General features: G+C 43.8%; 2 protein-coding genes across 6 annotated transcripts in view; both read right to left on the minus strand.

Annotated features, from left to right (window-relative positions):
* RSBN1 (round spermatid basic protein 1) overlaps positions 1–1,732 on the minus strand; it is a 28,821-nt gene extending 27,089 nt beyond the window's left edge. The window contains exon 1 of the mRNA XM_035122846.3: positions 1,234–1,732. Within this exon, the coding sequence (XP_034978737.3) occupies positions 1,234–1,690 (457 nt within the window). The 5' untranslated portion in view covers positions 1,691–1,732. The remainder of the gene's footprint in view (positions 1–1,233) is intronic.
* An 11,457-nt stretch (positions 1,733–13,189) lies between these two features.
* Positions 13,190–22,115, minus strand: part of PTPN22 (protein tyrosine phosphatase non-receptor type 22) — a 42,036-nt gene continuing 33,110 nt past the window's right edge. For 2 of the 5 annotated variants that reach the window (XR_015951122.1, XR_015951121.1), the window contains exons 16-22: positions 21,768–21,914; positions 20,543–20,570; positions 19,487–19,567; positions 18,603–18,703; positions 17,600–17,630; positions 15,322–15,399; positions 13,190–14,546 (exon numbers count right to left, since the gene is read on the minus strand). Coding sequence is in view for 3 of the 5 variants with exons in the window: in XM_088674404.1 (XP_088530530.1) it covers positions 14,468–14,546; positions 15,327–15,399; positions 17,600–17,630; positions 18,603–18,703; positions 19,487–19,567; positions 20,543–20,570; positions 21,768–21,880 (506 nt within the window). In the remaining 2 variants the exon portion in view is untranslated. The remainder of the gene's footprint in view (positions 14,547–15,321; positions 15,400–17,599; positions 17,631–18,602; positions 18,704–19,486; positions 19,568–20,542; positions 20,571–21,767; positions 21,915–22,115) is intronic. The other 3 variants (XM_088674403.1, XM_088674402.1, XM_088674404.1) reach the window with 2 other exon arrangements.

Below are 22,115 nucleotides of genomic sequence, written 5' to 3' on the forward strand. Positions count from 1 at the left end.
TACTGACTTTTTTAAAAGTTGCAAAACTAGAAAAGCTATTCAATGAACCAAAAACAATATGTTCAAATCAAAACTTTTTGTAAGTGTAAAAATAATATTGCAATATTATGTTCTAGACGCCTACCCCACTAACAGTAGTCCAAAAACAGCCATTTTGAGCCAACATATGTACTTGTTGGACTTCTTGGGTTAATGAGTGTTCAGTCCTCTTAAGAACCATGTTTCTTAAATGTGTGAGTGTTTGTGTGTATTTACATACCAGCTTTTCTTCCTAAGAGCTCAATGTGGTGTACTGTACATGGTTATCATCCTCCCCATTTCATCCTCCTAACCCTGTGAGATAGGTTAGGTGCTGAGAGATGATGATCGGCCCAAGGTCACCCAGTGAGCTTCATGGCTGAGTGGCATTCAAACCCTGGTCTCCCAGATCATAGTCCAACACTCTAACCATTACGCCACAAGGGCTCTTTTTAAAAAGTTCACTTTTATCTTTAAGTTCTATTTCCACAAGACTGAAGTTTCAAGAGACACACTGCATAGAGCAACTCCACTACTACTATCCTACTACTGTACATAATTGAAATCAGGAGCAAGCATAAAGACAGACAGATAAGACACTGTCAAAAGAGAATGAACTTTAGCTCACCCTTTAACCCTTAACAAAACCGACAACTCACTAAACATATCACTATGCAACATCTGGAGGAAAGCAAGAGATTAACTTAAATAGGTAGTGAAGAAATGCAGCTGAGGAATGACAAGCACGAGCATTTAAAAGGCAAGAAGGATCTCTGACAGGGCCAGGCGCGCCTTAGCAAGCAACCCAGCCTGTCGCTAGCCAACTGACAAACGACGGTGAAGTCCTCCAACAGGTATATAATAAGTAAACTCCGCCACCCCACCTGGCAGCTCGAGCTGGCACCCTCCGCGGCCAGAACCAAATGCAGCGACCCCTGCTTTGGACTGGGCCCTCTATCCCGCCGCGGATTTCAGCAAGTAGAATCTAATAGCCAAGCTACGCAAAGAGATGCATTTCCCCCGTTCTGGCCTCCAGGAACCGGACCTGGCAGATGCGCTGAAAGGCAGCAGGGGGGGTGTGGGTCGCCACAGACCGATGGGCGTGGAGCGCGCGACTACCTGCCAGGCAAGGAACCCGACCCTGAAGGAAGACTCGACCCAAGGGGACCTACGGGCGCCCGCCCCCCACCAGCCCCCCCCCCCGCCGCCGCTCACCTCGCTTGCTGGGCCGCCCGATGGCGCCGTCGCTGGAGCTTCCCCGCCTCCCCTTGTGCAGCTTCCCCCCGGAGGAGCGGCCGGGCTCCGAGTCGGCGCTGTCCGGGCGGTGCCGGTGCCGGTGGTGATGCCGCCGCTCGCAACGCGGGGCCTGCGCGGGGAGGCTGAGGGGGGAGAAAGTGAAGAGCCCCGCTGCGGCGGACGCTACGGAGGGCGCCGCCGACAGGCCGGGGACGGCGGCCGGCGGCAGCGGTGGCGGGGGCTCCGCCTGAGCGGGCCCCACCACGAGCGGCTGCTGGCTCAGCTTGGCCCTCTTGCACCCTCCGAGCTCCACCGGCGGGCCTTTCCGCTTCCTCCCCCCTCCCCTGGGTCTGCCCGGCCGGTCGCCAAGTGGGAGCGAAGGCGTTTCTTCCGCGCCCCGGGACACGGCGCGCACTGCAGCGACCTGCGCAGCCATTTCACCGTCTCCCTCACACACATTTAAATGGCCCGAGCGCCAGCTGCCACCGCGCAGGCGCCGCCTGGTACCCCCTGGGAATTGTGGTCCGGGTGGGCACGCCGGGAGCTGTAGTTTTCGGGGACTAAGCGCATGCTCGGCTGCGCACAGCTTGCTGGGAAAGCAAGTTTTCGTTTTGGCTCCGGGTAGTTCTTGAGGGAGAGGAGCGTGCGAATAGTCACGCAGTGCGGCCTAATCACGTGGACTGTCCGTTTACTTGTGAAAGGAGGAGGAGGAGACGGCGTTGCTGCCGCGAGGGACGGAAGACAGTCGTCGTTCAGCTTTTTGCTGTGGCTTAGGGGTTATTTTGAAACCTATTTTTAGTTGCTAGTTTGAATCCCGGAAAATGAAAATAAAAACAGCATTTGGCGATAAAGTCACTGAGCGCATACAGAGTGCATTTCATCATTGTTAAGTAAACAGCTAACCCGCACTCTAGTAAGAAGGGAGAGGACTTCTATTTCAGCAGGGTCCATTTTAGCGGTCGTGATTATTTTCTGTACGTTTATGTTTCCGGATTTTTAAGCCAGCTTCGGGAGCACGGGATTCTAGATCTCATTTGTTGTTGTTTAGTCGTGTCCGACTCTTCGTGACCCCATGGACCATAGCACGCCAGGCACGCCTGTCTTGCACTGCCTCCCGCAGTTTGGTCAAACTCATGTTCTTAGCTTCGAGAACACTGTCCAACCATCTCGTCCTCTGTCGTCCCCTTCTCCTAGTGCCCTCAATCTTTCCCAACATCAGGGTCTTTTCCAGGGAGTCTTCTCTTCTCATGATGTGGCCAAAGTATTGGAGCCTCAGCTTCACGATCTGTCCTTCCAGTGAGCACTCAGGGCTGATTTCCTTCAGAATTGATAGGTTTGATCTTCTTGCAGTCCATGGGACTCTCAAGAGTCTCCTCCAGCACCATAATTCAAAAGCATCAATTCTTCGGCGATCAGCCTTCTTTATGGTCCAGCTCTCACTTCCATACATCACTACTGGGAAAACCATAGCTTTAACTATACGGACCTTTGTAGGCAAGGTGATGTCTCTGCTTTTTAAGATGCTGTCTAGGTTTGTCATTGCTTTTCTCCCAAGAAGCAGGCGTCTTTTAATTTCGTGACTGCTGTCACCATCTGCAGTGATCAAGGAGCCCAAGAAAGTAAAATCTCTCACTGCCTCAATTTCTTCCCCTTCTATTTGCCAGGAGGTGATGGGACCAGTGGCCATGATCTTGGTTTTTTTGATGTTGAGCTTCAGACCATATTTTGCGCTCTCCTCTTTCACCCTCATTAAAAGGTTCTTTAATTCCTCCTCACTTTCTGCCATCAAGGTAGTGTCATCTGCATATCTGAGGTTGTTGATATTTCTTCCGGCAATCTTAATTCCGGCTTGGGATTCATCTAGTCCAGCCTTTCGCATGATGAATTCTGCATATAAGTTAAATAAGCAGGGAGACAATATACAACCTTGTCATACTCCTTTCCCAATTTTGAACCAATCAGTTGTTCCATATCCAGTTCTAACTGTAGCTTCTTGTCCCACATAGAGATTTCTCAGGAGACAGATGAGGTGATCAGGCACTCCCATTCTAGATCTCATTACAGTACAAATTTTTACAGTGTTCACAGTGGCAAAGTTGCCCTTGAAGGTGTAACTTGTGAAATTACTAGAGGAAATAAAAGGTACATTAGACTATTTTAATTATCTGATCTTAAGCTGCATGGAGGTGACTAAAATTGAAAATTTATGCACAAAATTTAGAAAGGAGTACAGTAAATCCTATTGAATTTGTTGCAATTTACCTTGGAGTAAACAGACTACATACTGTTTATTTTAGGTTTGGTAATTATATTTTATGGTAATAGTATTGACAAGGACAAATGCATCTTTGTGTCAGTCAAAGAAAACCAACTTGTCCAATAAGTCAGCAGCCACACATAAACACACCTCCCCCAATCCTGCACATGTTAATTGCTGGTAGCAGCAGTGTAGAGAAGCTCATGGGCCTGCTGTTGAAACTGAAAAAAATTTTTTTTTAAGTTTGAAAATAAAACCAACAATCTCATCTTCATAGACAAGAGGTATAACTTTGGAAGAGCCATGTAAAGCACAAAGGTTAAGCTGTTATCTGCACTTGTAAAGAACCAGGATTTGTGTTGTCTGTAATTACCAACAGGCATCCTTTTTTTCCTGATCGTGTAGAATATAAATTGGTCCAGTGAGTTTTGAAAGTGCTCTTTGATGCAAAGATAAATGTTTTCCCTCCGCAATTAGTACTGCATATAGGTGTCTGGTAACAGATGTTTAGGAACCTGTGTTTCAACAAATAGTGCATTTGGTGCACATTTTAAGTTCTGGCCTAGTTATCTCTGCAAGTGCTGCAGTCTAGGTCCTTCATGCTGAAGCTGTCAATTACTCTGCTCAGGTGTATTATTTTGCCTAACTAGCAATCCCCTCGTGGCAGATATTTGTTCTGCCACCTTAAAGCATAAAAAGTTCTGCTCTTTTTCAGAGAACTCCAAAAAGCATTTGAACTTGGACAGCTTATACTTAATGAAGAAGCAACAGCAGCATTCAGACTGATAAACTAGGTCACTCAAATATTTCAGTTAATTACTGCTAGGGGGAGCTCTGTTGTTTTGTATTTTATAGAAGATCAAAGTTGTTAACTTGAGTACAGTATGTACAAGGATGAGAGTCTTGCAGATAGAATTCAACTCAACTGTACATCTGCTTATAGGATGTATGCTTCTTTAGACACATTACTCCCTCAGTATCATACAGGATAAGAAATTTGCATTACTTAAGCCAAACAAAATAGAATACAGTATAGGAAGCTGCCTTATACACAGAGTCAGACCACTGATCCATCTACCACAGTATTGTCTGCTCTGGCTGGCAGTAGCTCTCCATGGTTTCAGACAAGGGATATTACTATCCCTACCTAGAGATGCCAGGGATTGAACCTGAGGCTTCCTTCATGCAAAGTACTGAGCTGTGGCACATCCAATATGCTGTGTATGTTCTGAGACATACTTTCAGATCACAGTGAGTAGTAGTGAGGGCCAGGGACGGAGGAAGCCGCTCTGGCAGCCAGAGCGGCACCCAGGAGTGGGGCGTCGCCACGCAGCGCACATGTGTGACGTCACCACGCACGCATGTGTTGCTGTACAGCTCCGCTGCAGGCAAACTGCTCCAGCGCTGTGCGGGGACAGCGCCGGGACCCTAGAGGGGGGTGACACTCGGTGGCCCCCCCCCGTGACTCCCAAGCCGAGCGGCACTGCTCCAGCGCTCTGTGGAGATGGTGCCGGGACCCTCCGGTCGCGGCGGCAACCGCAAGCACAGGACCTTGACACCATCCCCGCACAGCGCTGGAGTGGTGCCACTCGGCTTGGGAATCTCAGGGGGGGCACCAAGTGTCAACCCCTTCCAGGGTGGCAACCAGGCGACCCGCCCCCATCGCCCCCCCTTGCTACACCACTGGTGAGGGCCAATAGTGTCCCGGATGAACTGGATATGCACCCTAGGCAAGGGTGAGCAGAAAATTGAGCCCATTCTACTAGTAGATTTTCCAAGTGCTTTGCAGTGCCTCAGTATTTCAGACTCGCCATTCTAATAATATCAACAGCAAAATGGCACACACACAAAATTGGACAGCCGAAATGAGGGAAGCCTAGAGTAACCAGGAATAGACTGTGAGCTTAGATCCATTCTAGAATTCAAAACAAACCTTTGTCCTCTTCAGCAATGCAGATACAGTGGTACCTCGGGTTAAGAACTTAATACATTCTGGAGGTTCATTCTTAACCTGAAACTGTTCTTAACCTGAGATACCACTTTAGCTAATGGGGTCTCCTGCTGCCGCATTGCCGCTGCTGCACGTTCTTAACCCGAGGTACTATTTCTGGGTTAGCAGAGTCTGTAACCTGAAGCATCTGTAACCTGAGGTACCACTGTACACTGTTCTTTAATACCAAGTATATATGTATTGCACCTGTCTCCAGTTGATGAGATATCATGGTTCTTCTTGTAAAACAAAATAATCCAAAACAAAGTGAAGTCTGACGTCTGACTTAAAACATGTCTCGCCAAAGTAGTAGTAGTGGTAGTAATACACAAAATAAATTGCATAAATAACTTAAACTACATAAGCAAAATCTCTTGAAAAAGCACTAAACAGTTGAACAGTTCCTCGAATAATCCTAGATCTAAAGCATAGGTGGGGAACCATCTGCGTATGATGATGGTGAGTGGACCAGAGCCAAAAGTAGGTGAGGATGACCCATTTCCAAAAACCATTTGACATCAAAACTAAAAGGGTTTAAAACCATCCCTCCTGGGTTATCTTCCTCCTGGGTTGATCTGCAGGCAGTAGCTGAGTAGTGGGAAAGAAGGAGCTGTGTGCTGCTGATCAGCAGGACTTGTATGCACACTTCACCATGGCTCAGAGCAAATCTCTTCCTCTCTCTGGCTTTCCTTTTTCAGCAGCTCTCGCAGAAATGCATCAGGCTCCAGTGGAGGAATAGAGCTACAGTATCTGTTCTTCCCCTCCAGGAACTTGCTGGGGGGGGGGGGGGAGAAAGGAAAGGAGAAGCAAGACTGCAAACTGGATGGGAGCCCTCCACAAAGTGCATGTGGACCACAGGTTGAAGGTTCACCATCCCAATATAATATATACTTTAAGAATTTGTGGAGAAAAAAATGAACTCCAGAAAGCAAAAATTATTTGAGTTGAGAATTTAGACTGATTAAGAATGTGTCCCCAGCAGGTGGAAAGTTTTTGAAACTACAGCAAGATACAGTGATATGTCTACTATCAGTACTGCCATATTGTTTGTTTTAAATATGTCTAACCTGCCTTCCAACCTACATATCAAAGATGGTTAACCCCATGGATTAAAACAATTCAAAACACATTAAAGTACAATTTAACAAATACTATAGCACAGGCTTCCTCAACCTCGGCCCTCCAGATGTTTTGAGACTACAATTCCCATCATCCCTGACCACTGGTCCTGCTAGCTAGGGATCATGGGAGTTGTAGGCCAAAAACATCTGGAGGGCCGAGGTTGAGGAAGCCTGCTATAGCATGCCATCTGTCAAATATTGAAGACATGCATCTTGGCTGTCAAATGTATCAAATACTTGAGTAGCTGACAAATAGACAAACTTTTCAAATGACAAATTTGAGACAACCCTACACTCAGTTGGTTAGAGTGTGCTGTGTTCATGCTTAACTGGGATTAAGCACCTTTCAACAAAGTGGGACTTGCCTCTCAATAAACATCTTTAGGACTGCACTATTAATGGAACACAGTTGCTAGGCATACTGCATTTTACATAAGGATTGGTTTTTAGAGGCCTTTAGTTTGAGGTGTTCCATATATTGTAAATATGAACCCAAATACTTTTGTGTTAAGAAGAGATAATTCTTCAAAGCAAACAAGCCCACTACAGTAATTGCTATTTGATGTACTTACGCAAACTGTAGCAGCCCCAGGCTGACAAGCAGCCCCTTCTAAAATCATCCCCACCTTCCAAACGAAATACACATTTCTGAACTGGAAATGCACATTGATATAAAGTTGCTACTTGGCTTTGGCATTTTCTCTCTCCTTTTCAAGTTTAGATTTGCATCATTTAAAATAGGTGTGCAAATTGCCACCTCCCTACTCATCTGAAGCATAGTGCTTCAGTGTTTGCAGTGAGAGATGTTCTAGTCCTTATTGACAAAATGAAAACTTAGCAAATCACACAGTCCAGTTGGCATCCACCCAAGAGTTTTTAAAGAACTCAAATGTGAAATTGCAATATTCTAACCAAACTATGTAACTTGTGTCTAAGATCAGTCTCTATACCTCACTGGAAAGTAGCCAATGTAACACTAATGTTTAAAAAAGAATCCAGGGGAACATATTGTTAGTTTTATGTCCGTTCTGGGAAAACTAGTGGAAAGTATTGCTAAAGATAAAATAACCAAGCAGATAGAACAGGTGTGGGAAAATTTTGGCCTGCCAGATGTTGCTGAACTATAACTCTCATAATCCCTTGCCATTGGCCATGCTTGCTGGGGCTGATGGGAGATGTAGTTTAGCAACATCTGGAGGGCCAAAGGATCCCCACACCTGATATAGAAGAACAAGACTTGAACAAGAACCAGCATGGCTTCCATGACAATTAGTCCCGTTTCACTAATCTATTAGAGTCCTCTGATAGGGTCAACAAACATACATAAGTAATGCAGTTGACATAGTGTACGACAACTTTAAAAAATACTTTCTGTGCACATTGGAACAAAACAACCTTAGTGTCAAATACATTCATGGAGTCTGAACTGGTAGTGACTGACTAGGAACAATACTGTACCTTGAGGTCATAGTGGATAGCTCAATTAAGATGATAACCCATTGACCCAGTGTGTGGCAGCTGTGAAAAAAGCAAATTCCATGCTAGGCATCATTAAGAAAGGTACTGAAAATAAAATTGCTGGTGTCATAATACTGTTATACAAATCAATGGTGTGACAACTCTTGATATATTATGTTCACTTCTGGTTGCCTCACCTCAAAAAAGATATCGTAGGGTTGGGAAAAGTTCAGACAAAGGCAACCCAAATGATGTGAGGAAGCAACTCTCCTCTGAAGAAAACTTATAGTGCTTGGGACTTTTTAGTTTAGAGGAAAAGCCAAGTAGAAATGATAGAAATGTTTAAAATCATGCATGGAGAAAGGAGGTGGAGAAATATGTTTCTCCTTATAGCATTAGAATTACTAGGAGAAATTTGAACTAAAATGCTGGTTAATTTTCATGAGGGTTTTTTAAAATCGCAAATTGATGCAGAATGTGGAGGACTGAATTTAAGACTGGAGATAAACTGAGAGAACCGAAATTGACAGATCCTTCCATCCCTATGTCTGAATGCCAGTTGCTGTAAACAGCAGGAGAGGAGAACAAAGCTCCACTCATGTCCTACTCAGGCTTCCTATAGGTATCTGGTAGGTCCCTGCAAGAACAGAGTGTTGGACCTGTTGGGCCACTGGCCTGATCCAGCAGACTCTTTTATGCCTCTAGTCAATGAGGAATATACTGAAGCCATAGAGCGTACTGGACACCCACAGGAAACAGCACATTTTCTTCTTAATCTGTTTAGCTGAAAACATACTTCAAAGAATACAAACTGGTACAATCTCACACAGCCACAAAAAGAAGGAAAGAAAATAGGTTTGATTACTCCCGAATCTGCACTTAACTCCAGGTTTCTTTCTTTTTTATAAAAAGATCTGAGCTAAGCATGTTTATTTTTAATTAAATCCTTCATGGCAAAATTAGAAATTCAACACATCTGTGAACTGAGTAATTAGGAAAATCGAGATTTGCACACAGAGTACTAAAACAGTTGGCAAGTGCTCTGTTGTTCGAATGTTTGGCTACAATGGTTCCTATTAGCATTCGCCTAATTAAAAGATTACTCTTAAATAGATGACGCATAAATTATGCCTTGATTGCCACAGGATTTTCTATTGCTTTTCCAAAATCAGGAAGAGGCTGACTGAAAGAGAGCAGCCCAGTCCATCCTGAAACAGATTGCCCAGCAACAGTCTTGCTGTTGGGCTATCAAAGGGGATGTGTGCTGCACTCTTGGTGCTGTCTGAAGAAGAGGAAACACAGCTGGCTTATCCAGTGTAAGGCCAGTTATTCTTTTCACTCATTCTACCGTGTTTCCCCCTTTTTAAGGCGTAGTCATAAAATAAGCCATAGCAGCATTTCTAAGCATTTGAGAAATATAAACCGTACCCCGAAAATAAGCCATAGTGATAGGCGCTGTGCGGAAGAGATCACTGAGCTCCCCGAGTCAGCAGCAGCAACGCCGGCCGCAGCAGTGTTTGCTGAGTCCTTTCTTGCTTTTGGGACTTGGTTACTGTGCTGGCTTGGGATGGTGTGTGTGCAATTGCTGTTGCTGCTTCGTGTTTTTCAGCTGGATTCTCTGGGTTCTAAGCACTTTCCCCCGTTTGTTTGTGAAGCAGCACTCGGCTGCAGCCCCTGCCTCTCCCGACGGCTGCATGAATGCGAGGCTGGATTTGATCGCTATCTCCTTTTCCATTTCTTTTGTCTTTGAGCACCCGGCCCCGCCCCCTCTCCCCTTCGTGGAATGAAGAACGGAGTTTTAGCAGCATTTCCTCATTATAAAAAAAAGGTCAGGAACTTTTACTTTAACCTCAAAAATGGGATATTTCCTCTCTCTAAAAACAACTCTGACCTGAACACCAATATAACGGGGGTAGATCACCTCCAGTTTATAAATCCGCAAGTAGATCGCAGTCTCCTAGAAGTTGGGCTCTATACTTTGGCTGATTGCAAGCCTTTGCATCTTTAAAAAACAAAAACCATGCGCTTCTCAGTCTTAATTTTCCTTTAATTCATCCCCCTATACCCTCCTCCAACCATTGCCTCCTTCCATTCCTTACCCCCCTCCCTCTCTCCCCACTTCCCTCACTCCTGTGCGATCTCATTTAGTCATATACTTGCTTTTTCTGTTGTGTTGTCTATTTTATATTTAATATTATTACCCTTTATGATGTTATTTTTCCCCTTGCGATAATTATTTATTTTTTATCTTTAACTAACTTTCCTTTCCATATTTTTCCATATATAACTCAACACTTTCCCATTCCTTCTTAACTCTTTGGATAGAGTGCCCCCCCATTATTGTTGTTAATTTTACAATTCCTGGATTTTTTATGGAACCGAACAGCTCGGGTGCTTCAGAATGTGCCTTCTGTTGCTACAGGGCTATGGGGCTTCACTATTTGACCCCCCCCCCAGGTTGGGATTTTTAAAGTAGTTCTGTGGGTCCCAGGGCACAGAATCACCCCCGATCCTTTCCTTTGTCTAAACAGACCTATTCCCCCCTGACTTTGGAAGGCTGTGCTTCAAGGGTGATACCAGGGGTTTTTTAAGACCTGCGCCTCTTAAGGATTGTTACAGTCCATAACTTCCATTGCTTTCTACAGGGTTGGGGGTTTAAAGCACTGCCACCCCCACCCCACCCTGCAGGCGCTCGGAACTGGCAGCGCCAACAACGCGCCCAGCAATGTGCAGAAGAGAGCACCGAGCATCCTGAGCCAGTGGGTCCCAGTTGTACCAGCACTTTTTTTTTTAAAAAAAGACACCCCCTGAAAATAAGCCACTGTGTGTTTTTTTGAGGGAAAAAAGTTATAAGACGGTGTCTTAAAAAAGGGGAAACACGGTACACTGGCAGAGGAGACATGCTACAAGAACGTTCCTTGTAGATCTGAGAATTAATGAAGTTCTATTGAAGAATGGAGGTGCAGATATGGCAGGCAGGAATATTTTGCCTCGCTCCATTTGCAGATTCAACTCTTTTTTAGCATTAGGAAGACCCATGTGTAATTCCATTTTTCTCTCGGTTTAAATGCAGCAGCTCCCATAAAATTTGTTATCCTCTATCGAACTTGTATGCATCCTTTCTTACATCTCTTAAAACCAACAGGTCACACCCACATCAACATCCTGAGAAGGGTACGGATACCCACAGATCTACAATTTCCAGCACCCCTAACAAACTACAGTTCCCAAGATTCTCCATGACCGCAAAAGTGGTATGTAAGTGTGCTTTGAATGCATAGTGTGGATATGTGCCCAGGCCATTGTTCACGTATCTACCCCAATTACATACAAAGCCAATGATATGTCTTACTTTTACAAGAGAAATAATGCACAGGAGAGAGGTCCTGATCCTCTCCCCTCTTCACTTTCCCTCCCCATAGTTACTTTTCTTCTTTTTTGGTTGTATTACCAGGAGTGAGCCATGAACAAAGAAAAGTGGCTGGAACAACTAAGAGGAAGTAAGGCACAGAACAGGGGTTGGCAAGGTTTACCTCGCCTGGGCCGGTTCACTCCCGCAGAGATCACTCCGTGGGCCAGATCGCGTCTGCGCATGTGCAGATGCTATTTCCCACATCTGTGTCTGCACAGACATGATTTCCGGCACTGCAGAAGCGAGTCCCTGCTCCATGCCGTGCCGGTTTAGCGCAGCGTGTGGGGACTCGCTGAGTGGGCAGCTCGGTTGGGGGCCGCTTGTGGGTCGTTTAAACGACCCTTGTGGGCCGCTTGTGGCCTATGGGCCACACGTTGCTGACCCTTGGCATAGAAGCAGGGAACGGTCAGTGCCCCTCTCCCAAGTGGCCTCTTTATGAAAAAAACTGTATTATATGTGAACAAGGCAGCATTTCAAGTTCTGGTTCTAATTTTGCTACAGGAGTGAAAAAGCAAGTTCAAAGCCCTCAATGTATTCATTCTTGACTGTTTCTAATATTTCTTTTTCTTAAACTTGATTTTGTTTTAATCATATTGTCACATGCCACCCTAACGTTTGAGTGAGATTCCAGAGGTTCCAGGCACTTGCCCAAGGTTTGTGTTTCCTTGGAATGAGGCACAGCGGAGACTGTGGTGTCTTTAGGATATATGGATTATTTACATATATATACAACCTGAGTCTCTGATGGTGGGGTTCACAGCATTAACACCCCAAGAGGGCATTGCTTCCCCCATAGCCGCAGCCTTGGATTCAAACAGAAATCAAGCACTGTTCTGTATCTCTCACTCCCCAGCTTGCTGCTTTGCTTGCATCGCTCCAACTTTCTGTTCTGAACTCTGGTTTTGTCTTTCTAACTATCCATGAATCGGGGGAGGGCCCCCACCCACCCATTAAAGCCACCATAGCAATATTGGTATCTGAAGAAGTGTGCATGCACACGAAAGCTCATACCAAAATAAAAACTTAGTTGGTCTTTAAGGTGCTACTGAAGGAATTTTTTTATCATAGCAATATTGTTTATTGTTTTTTGTTGTACACCTCTTTAAAAAATATTAAGCGGTCTATAAATGCTTTTAAATAGAAAATGAAATAATTCACACCCCTGCACCAAAGTAGATTCCACTAGCACAAATAAGATATAGACGTTATTGTACAGTACGCAGTTGAAGTCCATCCATGCCCTTGTCAGGGAGATCGAATATCTTTATGTCCCTTTCTTCATCTGACAGTGAGAGGAGCACTCTTTGTATCAGACACACAATGAATCCCATGGTAAAAGAGCCATGCAAATATATCAAAAATTGGATAACCTGCCTTAAGATTTTCATACGCGCAACCCAATTTGCATTCTCTGACTCATTTGTGTTTGTAATTCAAATGAGTCCTTGACCTACATGGCTGACTTAAATTTTTTGCTTTTAAGTGGAAGCCAGTCCCTTATCCGTCAGAGTTCTGAATATTAGTACTCTGAATGTAGCTGTTGGCAACTCAATAAGTATGTCATTAAAAGTTAAGTAACTTCTTTTTGACAGTGCCAATGGTAGTGCTACACACACTTTGGAGATAAATCTGAAATATGCACCACTATTGAATTTTGTAGAAATGCAATCTGCAGAAGCAGTAACCAGCATGCTAAATAAATAAAACATTTTATTTTATTATATTGCATCTCCCATATAACATTCCATTAAATGCTTTAGGGTTTCTTTAAGTTTGGTTTTTCAAGTCCTTTTTTTTTTTACAGAAATAAAGCCTGTCAGTTGTGCCTGATTCCCCACCCCCCAACTTTGCTCTCTTCTCTAGAGTGTACCACATCTCACTTGCTCCAGGCATCTGGGTGTGTTTCCACAATGCAAATACTATCCTGTAGGTGCCCCTTGCATAATGCACCTTATGTGTTTACACACCAGTACTTTGACCATTTGAGCATGGAGAATACTGCTTCAGTGGAAAGTATAAAACCTTTGCAATCCCCAAATTCTAGCCCACAAACTTGTGAGAGAGGATTTCAAGTCCTGATTGCAATATATTTGAAAAAGTTAGGAGTGGAAAGGCAAATGAAAAACTCCTAATTTTGGGGAAACAGATCCCAGCTGGAGAAAATCTTGTTGCAGGTGTTGAGGCTCCACATGCCAGAGTATTAAAATGGTCAGGAATTATTCCTTAAAATTTCAACAAGACTCAGGATCAAAACCAAGCAGTTGGTTTGGAGACACCCCAATGGCTGCTTGAAGGACGGTTGGTTTTATTTTAAATGTAGGCAGCCAAAACTGCTTGCTTGCTTGTTGATTTTCAGAGATAGGGCACCTGTGGATGGCTGACCTCCTACATGTGTTACATACTGGAAATCACAGGATACAACTATTGCTTCTGTGTCCACCAATGATTACCTGATGTCCACTACATTCATGCAAATAAATGTCCTCTGCATGTGAATACAACAGAAAAATCCCCTACCAGTTTCTGATATATTTCAAAAGAAAGGTCTGAGCTTGAAAAATCCACAACTGAATATCACTCAATTATTGGAACACAATAATTACTAATAAATAACTGTGCCTCTCATCTTCAGCATTTCCCCCTGCTGAGCCACATCTTAGCTAATGCCTCCTGGAATGGAGGAAACACCCCCAGGAAAGATACTGTTGCTTCAGGAAAGGCAGGAGCCACGGCACTTCTCTTTTGTTTGGCAGTGTGTTGTTTCGACAAATACAGTAGTACTTCATTGGAAACGTGAACAGAAGCCAGGGACTTTTGCAGTTCAGTATTATATTTTGTCTATAGAGGTCACATCTACTATCTTTCTAGTAGCACCCCAACCAAAGCCTTTTTGTTCCAAATGATGGTCCTGCCGCAGACTCCAATTGTTGAACTGAAGTCAGAAGAAGGCAAGGCTCCCGGAGAGACAAAGGGCATCAGCAAAGTTCTACTAAAGGTTCCAACTTGGTGGCGGATCTCTTGGTCCCTTGGGTTTTGAAAACCGGTTTGCAAAGCCTAGAAAACAAAACCAAGAAAATGTTACTTATGGTCTAGAGCAGGCACCCCCAAACTTCGGCCCTCCAGATGTTTTGGACTACAATTCCCATCTTCCCCGACCACTGGTCTTGTTAGCTAGGGATCATGGGAGTTGTAGGCCAAAACAGCTGGAGGGCCGCAGTTTGGGGATGCCTGGTCTAGAGGACCCTTGTGGTTCGTCCCACTCTACAATTCTATGATTCTAAGAGATTAGCATGTGATTCTCACACAAGAATAACAAAAGAGGCCAGCTGTCTGATTCAGCTAATGACAAGTGAGTCTGATATATTGGCATACATACATACTGTATATCACGTTGCTGGAATTATTTACTCTGGGAATGGGCTTGTGGAAGAGAGTGCAACAACCCCACAGTAAGTATTTTGAAAACTACTGTAATAATTTCACAATATGTTGACATCAAGCATGGTGCTGGGATAGCTCAATCGGTAGAGCATGAGATTCATCATCTCAGGGTTGTAGGTTCGAGCTCTACATTGGGTGAAAGATTCCTGCATTGCAGGGGTTGGACTAGATGACACTCGTGGTCTCATCCAGCTCTACAGTTCTATGATTCCAAGTTGACTGTTTCATCAGACCCAAGAGTGCATTCCTCTAATACCTATAAACTAAAACAATGTGCAAAAATAACCATAGTCAGTGGCAAAACAACAACTACTCCACCCTTAAGTTTTTTCATGGTTAGTCAAATAAGGAAGCATTGTGTTTTTTTAAAAAAACAACAACAACATACCAAACTTCAAAACAGAGCTGGAGTGATTTGATTGATCAGCCTCTGGAACTTTTAAAAGTGAAGGTGAACCACAAATACCTAGAAATAGAAAGGAAGATCTTAGGAAATGATAGGCTGCAATCTTAACCCTGCTTATCTTGGAGCAAGTCATGTTGACTTGCAATAAGACTTATGCCTCAGTAGACATTGTTAGGATTGAGCTGGTGATCCATGTAAACACCACAGGCTTCTTGAAACATGATTCATGCTGCGGAGGCTGTGGGACTCAGGCTGGGCACAAGAGTGAATAACCATAACACAGAATTTTGAAGACCACTGTACTGTATTCTGCATTGTATATTGGTTGCTCTGCTCCTGATATGTTCTTCTGGTCATAAAGGAATTATTGTTCTGTAAGCAAGTTCCTGTGATTCTGCTAAGTGAAGGTTCACACGACCCAACAATAGGGATAAATCACACGGGTCTTCCCCACAAGCATTATTCTGCAAGAGCGGGAGGAGTGCTTATTAAATGACAAAGACCTATGGCCATATTATTGGGTCATTTAAACACTCCCTTAGCTGTGAAGGAGCTGCACATGGATGAGCTGCCCACATAGAGCTGGAATAATGTTTAATAGGCCCACCACAGAACTTGAAGGATCTTTCCAGGAGGCACAGAACATTAAACTGGGGCTGGGGCAACATTTTAGGACCTTCACATTACTTTTGATACTCTGCCTCACCTTGACATCCTGCTCTATTTAACCCTGGGACCAGGGCCAACACCTTTGTTGGTGCCTGTGATTAAGGCCCAGGTCTATACATGACTTCTGCAAACACGGCGATCTAACTGCATTGTCGGGGCTGGACTGTTGGCAGTAGCTGGATGTGTGCCAGAAGCCACAGGACAAAAGCCAGAGTAAAGGTCAGAATCCAAGGACAAGTTAGGAGGCAAGGTTGAAGCCAAGACCAAAAGACCAAAGACCAACCAATGATACTGGAACACATCAGATTTTAGGAAGACTTCGTTGCTCAAGGGAGGTTCAGTTGGAACAGGAAGTCCTCCTATACTTATTATTGTCCAGAAGGATCCTGTAGCCAGCCTGGGTGGGCACAGCCCCAGTCCAGGGTTCTTCATTGAGAAGCTGCCACCTGCACTTTAGTAGCTCACTACAGAGGAGAGCTGTCCATAGATCCCAGCTCTTGATGGTTTCTCTCTTCCCCAGTCTAGCTCTGACACTCCTTCCTTCTGCCAATACCTAAGCGGCTTCCACCTATCTCCCCATCTCAGGCCCAACTTGCTAAAATAATACTCTCCATCCCGCCCCCCCCTCAGATTTTTAAAATAATTTTGCTTTTATTGCAAACACAAGAAAACAATACAGCATATATTGCGTATCTCTATATCGCTCTATGTAAAATTTATTTATTAAATTTGTCAGTTGCTTTATCTTGCCCAGGGCAACCCAAAGTGACTTACAACCAAACAAATAGGCAATAAACCCTACATAGATACGTTAAAGACCAAAGAACAAGAAACACATTAAAAATATCCCACCCACAATGTGACCACTAGCTGCTGATATTGCCTGGATTTTGTTACAACGCACATAATAGAAGGTGCTACCAATCAGCAACATTGGCAGTGATATTTTGTTAATTCAAAGAAGGACACACAGGAAAAGCACCGCAAAGATTACTGGGAAACTTTTGAAGGCAGGAACCTGCATCAACAGGTGCACGGAGCAAAGCTTTATAAATCAGCATTTTTAAAAATAATGTTTTGCGCCAGAGGTACCTTCCCAAGTAGGTCTGTTCTAAAGGGCCTGTCATCTATGGTGTGTGGAATAAAATAATGCCCCAGTTCACATAGTGAATGTTGCTTCATGGGAATTATAGCATTAGGATCTTGTTGCCCTACGTGATCATAATGCGTAGTTCACCCGCCTCTTATACAGAAGAGATACTGAAAAGATGTGGGAGAGGCTTGGCAAGCAGTATACACAAAGGTGTAAAAATATTTCACATTTAAGAAATTGCCTTATCTGTTTAGTATTCACAATGAAACCTCCGCAGATAAACGTAGATCTTTAATTCATTCCTGGTTATGAAACCCTCTGAGATGCACAGTGAAAAACAGTGGAGCTGCGTGATAGGTCTTTTTTAATCCAGCAAAACTACTGACTGCTTTCATCTCCCAATTGTTAGGGGTTATGGTTCCTCAGCTCAGACTACAACACAGCACCACTGCAGTGAATATGCAAAATAAAGACAGTCTATATATTCAAAAGACTTACTGTTCTTCACATTTCGTAAAATTTTCAAGCTCTAGGGGGGAAAACACAGAAAAATTATGGAGTTGCAAAAACCCTGCTTATTAAGAACAGATCTATTTGAAAAATAGACTACAGTGAACAATTGTCATGAGTCTCTATGAAAAGGCTGTCCCATATTCTACCCACCCAACTCATTTGATCTGGATCAACTGTTTCTGCAGGAAGCCCAATAAGTAAAAATAAAATGGAAATGGTAAATATGGATCAAATTGGATGGGTGGCATTTGAGAAGCACTGAGTGTACAATAAATTGCTGTGTGGAAGCACCCTAGATCAACACAAGCAGCCCATTCACTTCCTGGGACAGCAGAATGGAGTTCTCTTCCAGTTAGAAGAGGAAGAGGTTTGTTCCCCTTTGCACTGAGGCTCTAGTAGCCATTTAAAGGTGAAACAAAGCCAGCCTCGAGTTGCATCACAATGGGCCATTAATTTGAAATTAAGGTCCTTGGGAATATTTCCTTCTGAAAAGAGTGAATCACTCTTGTTTTACGTATTTGATTATTACAGCTTAACTGCACAGATAGCAAAACTGCAGTTTCTGGTTTCATATGTATAGTATTTTCTTCTCTTTCTTGCTTAGAGCGCTCCCTAGTGCTGTGAATGAGAAATGTTCCAAGCTCTGGTTTTTACCAGAGGATCTACCAGTTAAAACCTTATTTCTTCTCCATATTATGGATAGAGTCAGTGGGGGAGAGAGACACCTAACAATTGTTAGGTTGTGTTTTTAAGCAGCATAATGTGGGCTAAAATTGGAAGGTTGTGTAGTCATGGATCCTTCCTAACAGAAGGCAGCCCTCTACTGAAGCTTTATCAGAGGACAGTTCCCTATTTAAAGATAAAGAACTTCTGCACAGCTGAAACTTACATAATTAGCATGGAATGGGGGAAGCCCTGCTTCTCTGCTAATAGAAATGTTACAGCCGTCTATCCCTCCACTTCTTATGCATTCTCCATGCTCCTTTACCTTACTCCTCCTGAAGCATTTTGATTCCTTTGATGACTTGTCTGTTGATCTAATCACAGACTCTCCGAAACTCAAAGCATTGTTCGTAACAGATGGTTGAGCTAGAAAAACAAAAGCACACAGCAAAGCAATAACTGAATCTACACTTCCATATACATGGGAAAACCTGTAGTCCTCCAGATGTTGTTGGACTCCAACTCCCAACAGCCCTAGCAGTCAGCATGGCCAATGTTCATGGATTATGGGAGTCGTAGTCCAACAACACCTGGAGAGTCAAAGGTTCCCTACCCCTGCTATATATGGAAGGCATCATTTGAGAAGAAAAAGAAAACACACCAATTCTCCCCCTAAAATATGGCAATACAGGTATATTCTTTCAATATAATTAAATGTATAATTAATACTAGACTGTAAACCACATTGGAGGTTTTTTTTTGTGCTTCTGAGGTTCTCTGGCAGCATCACTAGATTTATAGACATTCGGTATTGTTTCTCAGTATGCCACGAGTATGTATTAATAGGAATTAGTGGCAAAAGGTGGGTTCTGGATGTTATTATATGGAGACTCATTGTTACCTTCCTTTCTTGTTGCTGTGATTTTCCTCCATCTGCCCCAGCTGCAGAAAAACATTTCTCTCCCTTATCTGTCTCTACAGCCACAGCAGGTGCTGTAACTCTCTAAAGATTTGACTTTACCCGCAAAGGCACACTCCGCCATTGTCTCCCAAGACAGACAGGTGTCAACAACAAGAGTCTCCTCCAGCACTTTTCAACCGGACCTTCTCAAACCTAACTTTGTATTTGCTACCTCCTCAAATGAAAATGCCCAATAAAATAACCACCCAATAATGTTGTTACAAGACAACCAGAGCTATTGTACTTACATCCCTCATCTGGAAGAATAAAGGACTCAGGAGTTCTTTCAGGAAGTGGGGGAGGGGAAGGAGACCGATTCCGGGGAATCTCTGTAATAAAAAGCAATACGAAATGATTTAAGCAAAACATTTTCATTAGCTTGCTTTCAAAAAAACAACAACCTGAGCCTCTCCAGCACCAGGCCAGCACTGTCTGCAATGTCTTCAGTTCTGCTATCTGCTATCAGTGTTAAGCACAATTCATCCCAACAGAACACGTATGCACCTTAAGCTCCCACATACTGTCAGGGGACCACCGGGGTCAGCGGGGAGCCCAGCGGAGTGGAGCCAGGTCTCCAGGAGGCTGGCCATTCCGAAGGTGGTGTTGAGGCTCCCGAAGTGGAGAGGGGGTCTGAGGATGCTGACAGTTCACAGTCTCACTGGGGAAGGTCTGAAGCGCCGGACCTGAGCGCTGTGGAGGGGAGGTGTCAGAGGCCAGAGAACCTGCTCAACAGTTGAGCAGTTCGGGGGGGGGGGGAGCAGCAAAGGGAATGTTCCTGCCCCTTCACCCCAGGAGCGCAGGGGGGGGGGGTAAACGCCGGGAGCAAAGGCGGAGACTGAGGGCTCCAAAGTTCCTATGTTGGCGAAAATCCAGATGCATGCCACTTCCAGATTCTGACTCAGACTGAGAAGTCATGGGCTTTTGTCGCTCTGATGTATAGCTAGAGTTGTAAATAAAGCCTTGTAAAATCCATCCAAGGCAGTTACGTGTCGTTACTCGTGAGAAAGCATCCTGAGAGCCCTTACACATACATAGGGAGAATTCTAAAAACATGGGTTAACATCACTGGCTCTTCAGTATTTTGCAATAATACTAACAGAACCAGATGATAATGAGGAACAGGATTTGGTAAGTGTACCATCTAGTGTACCATCTATACAACAGATTTTTTTCATTGACAATAAAAGCAAGGCATTGCTAGAACGATGAAACATGATTAGAACAGGATACACCCCCGTTTCATTACAAAGCAAGCAGGTGTAGTAGTAGCACAGACTAATTCATAGAAATGTCAGAATGTTTACCTGATCTGGGTCTCTGCAGCTTTGCATTCTGAAAATAAACAAAAGGAGAATACTTTATTGTCCCTCGACTCTGTATAACTGCATTTCACTTTTAGTAAGTAGGTGATGGACAGCTGTAACTCTCTAAAGGTTTGAAAATACCCCCAAACAGCATCATACTCAATGCTCCTAAAGAATTACATGCTGTGTTCAATTGTAGTGGAAGGTGGGTCCACATGCCATTTGTGAACCATGCATTTACAAAAATCCCATTTCAGCTTTTCAAAAGTAAATCAGAAGAAAGGGCATTCTGCTCATTTTTAAAATGTGACCACTGAAAGCGACACTCAAGCAAGCCACTTGTCTTTATTCAGAAGAGTTCTCCCTATTCAATTGCTGAAGAGATTTTCAACTGTGGTGTTAGCACAGTTCTTTTTCTACTAATATCAATATACCCTTCCTTTCTGCCTTTTTTTCTGCATTCGGGTTCAGAAAGTATTATTTACTTCCCACACCTGAAAAACTGTTGCACTGAAGTGAACAAATAAGAGTAACAGCTTGAAGCAAATTTAGCAGTGATGTGAATGATTACGATTACAAAAGCCCTACCTGCAGAACAGTGTTTCAGCAATACAGTAGTAGCTGCATAAGACGGATATAACTCAGAGATCAGCACAGGTTGCAAATTTGTTACCGGGCCCTCACCAGCTCAGGAAATTGCAGTAACAGCGCAGTGAGAACTGAGAATGCTCAGTGGACGTGGGACGCTGACTAATGAGGGTGGGGTGGGGTGGAAAACTGGAGGAAAAGAATGGACAGAATGGAGTATCCTGCAGAAGGCATAGCTGGCTGGAATCCTGAACAGAACCTTGCAACATTTTGTCTCAGGTCCCACTTGCTCATGCTAAAAGCCAAAGCCCCTTATTCATTTCCTCTGTTCCCCTAACTAGGCATCTTCCTAGTCACATCAGCTCCCAATGAATTTAAGGAATTTTAGGAAGAAGAATGTTCGTTAGCAGATGTTCCCATCTTCACTGGAATTTGCTGGGCATCTGCCAACTGACTTACTCAGACTTAATACAACTTGTTTTTTCAGAAGTATTGTCCTAGCCTTGGCTGCTGGACTGTGAACTGAATATCTGCTGCAATTTAGTTATATAAAGTAATAGCCTCTGTTTCTGCAGAAGTCAGGAGAACTATAGAGCAATATTACTGGTGGCGATGTATAAAATCTCTAATGTGTTACCTTGCTTGGCCTCAGTCTCACAGAGTCATCAGAAAATTTTGGTTGAGACACGCCGCTCCATTCCTTAGAGATTCCAATTTTCTCATTTTTGGCCAGTGATTGGTGGTTTGAATCTGGCAACAAAAAAGTCATCTGCAATGGATAAAACTAGAAAGCATAATGGATCTTTTAAAACTTTCTGCATATCATCACTATCTTAGTCTAAGATGTAGATCAGGGATGGGGAACCTTCAGCTCAGATTTGGCCTTACAGGGGCCCCAACTCACAAACCACAGCAACCTGTTTCACACCTAATGCCATATGTGTCAGGTATCAAATGGCTACAAAGGGAGCTTAAAGGGAGCTCC

Source organism: Zootoca vivipara, chromosome 7 (genome assembly GCF_965207765.1).
Source record: "Zootoca vivipara chromosome 7, rZooViv2.hap1.1, whole genome shotgun sequence".
NCBI lineage: Eukaryota > Metazoa > Chordata > Lepidosauria > Squamata > Lacertidae > Zootoca > Zootoca vivipara.